The sequence below is a fragment of the Lolium rigidum genome, chromosome 7, assembly GCF_022539505.1.
Source record: "Lolium rigidum isolate FL_2022 chromosome 7, APGP_CSIRO_Lrig_0.1, whole genome shotgun sequence".
NCBI classification, from domain to species: Eukaryota; Viridiplantae; Streptophyta; class Magnoliopsida; order Poales; family Poaceae; genus Lolium; species Lolium rigidum.
The window spans coordinates 23,639,500-23,646,389 of NC_061514.1; the positions used below are offsets into that span (position 1 = coordinate 23,639,500).

The 6,890-nt window shown below is 43.0% G+C and overlaps 1 protein-coding gene across 1 annotated transcript; it reads left to right on the plus strand.

The window, feature by feature from the left end:
- LOC124675557 (protein ROH1) lies at positions 1 to 2,778 on the plus strand. The gene is made up of 2 exons (XM_047211638.1): positions 1 to 1,447; positions 2,429 to 2,778. The coding sequence occupies exon 1, from the start codon at positions 102 to 104 to the stop codon at positions 1,395 to 1,397; it is 1,296 nt and encodes a 431-aa protein (XP_047067594.1). The 5' UTR covers positions 1 to 101; the 3' UTR covers positions 1,398 to 1,447; positions 2,429 to 2,778.
- The last annotated feature ends 4,112 nt before the right edge of the window (positions 2,779 to 6,890 follow it).

A 6,890-nucleotide genomic window follows, 5' to 3' on the forward strand; every position in this document is an offset into this window, starting at 1 on the left:
GGAAGGAAGGAGAGACCATTCCCGATTTCCTCTCGCCGTCGCCGCCGCCGTCGCCGCCAAGTCCAACCATTCGACTTCCCCCAAGGGAAGGGATCGCCGGGATGCCGGCCACCGACTCCTCCTCCTCCGCCTCCTCCTCGCCGGCCCACCACACCTCCTCCTCCTTCGGCCGCTCCATCCTCTCCCTCCGCCACCGCGACCACAACCACAACCACAACCAGATCCACCACGCCTCCTTCCCGCCCACCCCCGACCACTCCTCCTCGTCCGACGACCGCGAGATCGACGCCTTCCAGCGCCACGCCGCCGACCTCCTCCTCGACCTGCTCCCCTCCTCCACCGCCGCCGCCCCGGAGATCCTCTCGCTCGACTGGACGCGCCACCTGCTCGACTCCTTCCTCATCTGCCTCGAGGAGTTCCGCTCCGTCCTCTTCGCCGACGCCGCCGCGCTCGCCAGGGCCCCGCTCGACCGCCTCCTCGCCGACTTCTTCGACCGCGCAGTCAAGGCGCTCGACCTCTGCAACGCGCTCCGCGACGGCCTCGACCTGCTCCGCCACTGGCGCAAGCACCTCGCCATCGCAGCAGCCGCGCTCGCCCCGTCCCCCGCCGGCACCGCTGGCCCGCTCGGGGAGGGCCAGATCCGCCGCGCGCGCAAGGCGCTCACAGACCTCACCATCCTCATGCTCGACGACAAGGACGCCGGGGGCGGCCAGCGGAACCGCTCCTTCGGCCGCGCTCCCAAGGACGGCCAGGGCCGCGGCCACCACCGCCGGACCAGCAGCGGCTCGGGCTCGGGGTCCGGCTCCGGCTCCCACTTCAGGTCCCTCTCCTGGAGCGTGTCCCGCTCCTGGTCGGCCTCGCGCCAGCTGCAGGCCATCGGGGGGAACCTACCAGTGCCGCGCCCGCACGACGTGGTATCCACCGGGGGCCTCGCCTCCGCCGTCTACACCATGGGCGCCGTGCTCTTCGTCACCGCATGGGCGCTCGTCGCCGCCATCCCCTGCCAGGACCGTGGCCTCCAGGCGCACTTCACCGTGCCCAGGACCGCCGCCGCCCCGTGGGCAGGCCCCGTCACCGCGCTCTACGACCGCGTCCTCGACGAGTCCAAGAACAAGGACCACAAGCACTCGCCAGGCCTGCTCAAGGAGATACACCAGATCGAGCGCTGCTCACGGCAGCTCATGGAGCTCACCGATGCAGCGCACTTCCCCCTCGACCAAGACAAGGAGGCCGAGGTGCAGGAGGCCGCGCAGGAGCTCGTGCAGGTGTGCGACACGCTCAAGGACGGGCTTGATCCACTCGAGAGGCAGGTCCGGGAGATGTTCCACCGGATTGTGCGCACCAGGACAGAGATCCTTGACTGCTTGAGCAGGCCCAGCACCAACACCACTGAGTGAGCTGCTCAACATTGTGTGAAATACTCAAAATGCAGGCGCTTTCAAATGAGGTAGCTTTCGTTTGCATAAGTTAGCAACTACATATATATACATGTGTCTGCACAAAGGCGTGGCCTTCTGATAAATTCAGTCGTTTAGTTGTATTTCATTTATTCTTTATTTGTAGCTTGTGAATTCCTTACTTGGGCAGTGATTGGTGCTCATGGTCTAACATTATTGTTTTATTCTTTGCTTTAAATCTTGTCTGGTTTGATGATATTTAGCACTCTGGTGCTTCATCTGTGTTCATGATTCATTAGTCTGTGGAACAGACTTATTCGTGGTGATGTTTGTCGAGTAATTTATGTGAGTTATGAGACAGCGGCAGTGATATATCCAGCATTATTATCTTGTTATCTGAAAACAGATAAAACAACATTTCATTTGCTGGCTTAGTTCAGAACAGTGTCCTTTTTCGTCTATATTTAGATTTCAGTTGGACACCTCAATGCACGCTCAAATCCAGACTCTGTCGATGGTTTATGATGTCATGAGCTGTTTGGGCAACTTGTCATCTACTTAGTTTTAACATGCTTGCTATTGCTACTTGCCCACATTAACAGTATAGATGGTATTGTTTTGTTTATAATGCTCACATTATATGCGCATTTTGGTTTCTACAATGCTACAAAGGAGTTATATTAATATGTTTTATTAGCCTATTAGTGATGGTAAATTAGAGATATATAATCTTGTGATGCTTTACTGTTGGTATATTTCTCTAGATTTTGATTACCCAGGCATCCATTTAGAAAAACATGTGGTGATGCTAGCTCCTGGTAGTAGAAAAATGAAAAATTGTGCGATTTGTTTCACATTGTTGAGAGTGCACCATAAGAAGTATAGCGAATTTTCAGGCTCTGTATAATAAGCAATGCTTACTCATTCCAAGGTCAACTTGATTTCCATGTGTGTAGTGTTAACACATTTCCAAGGTCAACGTACACAATGTCAAGCTGTTTTAAAGTTTGTTTGGGGTTCTTTCTGTGTAGGTTCATCGTGTAGTTGGTGGTAGAGTACTGCTGTTACAAGAAGGGAAGGTTCCTTGGCCCAGTGCCCAAGATATAGTAACGTTTCGGTTCCAAAACTGCCTGGCCTCTGCCGATAGTTGTTCAGCTTCTGCCTTCTGGTGACCACATCTGTAACTGCTTCCTAGCACCGCTTGTCCGCTTCTTTTGTGTCTGGAATGTGTGGTAGAATGTTTTGATTTAGCAGAACGATTAGTGGTTTATGTCTAGATTTCGATAACAGGGAAGCAAGATTTCTTCTAGTCTCCCTGCCTGCATTATCAGCTTCCTGACATTATATACTACACGCAGGAAATGTATGATCGTACATTATGTCCTTGTTATTTTCTACTCCCTCCATTCCTTTCTATAGTGCCTATAGATTTTTGACATTTGTTTCAGAATATAAGGTTTTAGCTTAACTTTTTTTCAATTACCCCCTCCCCGTTCAGCTTCCAAATCGTTCAGCTCCCAAATTTGTTATGGTAAGTTAGGAAGATATGGATTTCCCAATTTTTACGTTGATCTCAAATCGTTCAGCTAGGGTCTTGTGTAAAAATACTTTGCTAATTTCGTGCAAAAAACAATAGGCACTATAGAATGGAATAGAGGGAGTATTAACTAGGCATGTGACCATGTTGTCTTTGCTGAGCGAGTGTGTGCTGATGTTTCGACCAAGAAGGTTCCTTTGTCAGGAGACAAGATCTCGCAGTTGCTATTTCCAGTTTGGAAACCGCCTCGCTGCTGCCCATGATTGTATCACAGCTTCCATGTGCAGTAGTATGTATCTTGATTCTGAAGATCGTTGCAGTGTTTGGATTCAGCAGACAGTGTGCGGTTTAGAATCCGGTAAAAAAAAAGTGTGCGGTTAAGAATTCGTTATGATGGAAATTGCTTTTGGCTCCTAAGCTCCAGTGCTCTCGCCATTTTTTAAAAAATTAAAAGACATTATTACAAGTTATCAAAAAAGTGAAACTAATTTTGAAGATTGTCAGTGATACATCTCACAATCATGCAAAATCTTAACCCATTTTTTATTTTATTTTGTGCAAGAAAAAAATGACAAAATCTGATATGTTTTGGAGATTAGAAAATGTACTACTCGATCTACACTTCTGTCATTTTTTTGTAGCTCAGAATATAAAGTATTTTAAATTGATAGTTTGCACGTTTGTGGGATACATCATCGATTATATGTGGATTTCTTTTCGGAATTTTTTGGAACTCTAAAATATGATTTTTTATTTTTTTAAATATGAGATCACTGATACTCATATGCACTAAATCTGCACTAAACTGTGACATTTAATTTGAACCTCATAATCTTGGCCCAGTCACGCTGAACGCTGGGAGATACCTCCAGTAAGAGGTGTCGTTGCCGGAGTAAGCCCAAGCTCAAGGCCCATGTATCTACCAACCTCGCTCTTTGGTGTCCATTCTTGTCCGCGTAGGAGGGGTGGTGCCAGGAGATTGCTCGGGGGTGCTTTACACCGACCTGGTCGGTGGCGAGCGAGGAGCCGCACACCCCCTGGTCATTGTTGGGCTCGGCCCACGATTTCGACCTTCGCTGCTTCTGAATATACAAAGCAGTCATGCGTTCGAGCTCCTCCCAAGAATGTTTCAGTTCGCTGCACTTTTCTGAATATACAAAGCAGTCACGCGTTCGAGCTCCCCCCCAAGGAATGTTTCAGTTCGCTGCACTTTTCTGAATATACGAAGCAGTCACATAAACTCTTTCGAAATTTTGCTTTATTTCGGTATTGAATAGATTCTTTTTCTGAATATACGAAGCAGTTCAGCTTCCGGCTACATATTTCGACTTGCTCAGTGAAACACAGTCCATCTTGTCCCTTTCGGCTAAAATTTAGCATTCTTTCAGTCTATTTTAGCTGGGTATGATGCATGCTTTCTGTTTTTTTTAAAGGGTGCATGAGTATATTCAACAAAGAGGACAGGTCGTGCACAAAGAAAATAATCATGAAACATTTAGTAATATAGTATTACCAAAAAAAATTAAAGATAATAAGAAAGTATGAGAAAGTGATTTCATTAGTAGAAAAGGGAAAATACAGTAAGAAGTAGAAAAGTAATTCTCTGCTAGAGAAAGTTCAAGTAACTTGTAAAATCAGCTGTCACGAAATCAAAGTACAGGGAATTGAAAAATGGCCCATCGGGAAACATAAAACATAAGGTCAAATGCCAGAGAAAGTGTTCCTTCCGACTAAATCATATGGTACATACTTATGTATGTCACCCACAATTCATTTGAAAAAAAAAATCCCACTGAAAAGGAACTCGACAAAAGACTTTCTTCAACACAGTATAAGATCTCATTTGTCAATCATATGTTTCTCTTCTTCCTTGATCCTGAAATCTCTGAAAAAATGCAATAGAGAAAATGCATAGACATTTTGAAAAAATCATATATATAATGACCTTACAAAATTCAATTGGAAAAAATGGTAACTTCAAGGGACTTATATTTTTAATACATCATCTGTCTCCTTGAATAAATGGTAACTTAATCAATGGAGAACATGTGGAGCCTATGAAAAAATAAATACAATTTACAAAAATGAATTCTTGTGCTGTGGGTATGTTTTTATATGGTTAGTGCATAGAAAGGATAGCTAACTAAAAATTAACTATACTTACATGCTTCGAAATGAATTCTCGTGCTATTGGCACCTGTTGCTCATTAAATTTGTTTATCACTAGCTGGCATGAGACTTTTTTCACAGATTCTTGCAAGTCAACCTTTATTGAAACATATATGCAGATTAGAAATTATAAAAAAGATAGAAAATTAAGAATTCCAGATTTTCTATTGTATTTTAGAAACATCAAATATGTATTTTTTTTAAATACCAAAAATGGAACAAGAAGTAGAAATTTCTAATGGAAGAATAACTTACATTTGAGAATTGTTTTACTTCAACTCCATTGTAGCATCTCATGTATTTGATAACAAAAATTCCAAAGTCATATCTGCGCTCAAGGAAAAATGGCAATGCCCTGATAAGCTTATGTATAAGTAAAATATAAGCAATAATGTTTAAAAATAAAAAAGCAGGAATGGTAATCACCTAAAGTTTTGTTTAGGCACATGAACATACTTAACACTAAAGTCATGTATGTTGAACTTGAAGCAACCAGTGTAAGATTTCACAAAAAGTTGTTTGAAATTGAATATCACAATGCTAACGACTGTGGAGAACTTTTCTACTGCATAATCAGGATTTAGTACATCAAATGATTTATCAATGAATTTTGTGACAATAAGTATCCACTCTTTCCCAATTGGACATGCAATGTGTAGCTGCATATAGTAGAGTTGAATAAAATTAAAATGACATATTATTGAGAAAAAGCAGTTGGATAAAAAAAATATACCAGTCCTGTATTATTCAGGCTTTTCTACTTGAATTATATAGTTCCTTCAAAAAATATTGAGAAAATTCAGTTGGATAAAAATATACCAGTCCTGCATTTTCCAATATGTAGCCAACATAATCTAGTGAGAAAATCCTTTTATATTCTGGATCAGAACAATCCAGGTTGGGGCCCATCAGTAACTTCTGTACGAAGGTACAAGGAAGAAATAAGAGAAATTAAATTGAAATTCAGCCAGTAAGAGAGGGAAAATGTTATGTGGCATATGATTAGGTCAGATGAAACAAACCGTGACTTCTTTTATGACGACATGCATGAGAATGACTTTCTCACCAAATTTTCCTTCTTTTCCACAATGATTCTGCTCAGTTGTAGTTAGCATTTCATAATAATCTATTACACATTTCATAACAATCTATTACACTGGGGTGAATCCAACCGCCTTGGTTCATAGATAGCCCAACGTTCTCTGATCTAGCCATACTCTTTTAATTTCAAAAATTCATGGGCTGTCAAAATTAAAAAAAGATGTTTGTAAAACAATTATATTTGATACGAAAAATACTTGTAACTCAGCAATAAATTAGTTTACATATGCAGTGGTTTGAACAAATACCTGCTTTCTGGTTTGGAGCTTGTAAGTTTGGTGTAAAATTCATACTCATATGCAGTGGCGAAAATAACTTGTTGCGGAGGTTGTATATCCAACCAAGGCAAGTGTCACAAACTCATTATCCCACTATTTTCTATGCATTGGTAGTTGTATTATGTGCATGCTGATTTCAAATTGCTGGCCCTGGGATATTATCAAAGTGGAGAGATTGCGAGAGATAAATGTTTTATTCTCTTAATGAAAACAACCATGTCAAATTAACACACCCCTGGGTGGTAAGTGGTAATGCTTGGTTTATGTTGAGTGGTTGCACCGGGGTCATTTCTATGGCAGCACCGTGTGCATCACACTTGAGATTGGCCACCCAGGAACAAAGAGAATAGCCCGGTTTTCTTGTATTAGTAGCTTCCAGTACAACCACATGCTATATGGGCTCGGCTA

Bases quoted from the DNA above. Each gene is read 5' to 3' on its own strand.
- LOC124675557 (XM_047211638.1), top strand. From the start codon at position 102: ATGCCGGCCACCGACTCCTCCTCCTCCGCCTCCTCCTCGCCGGCCCAC.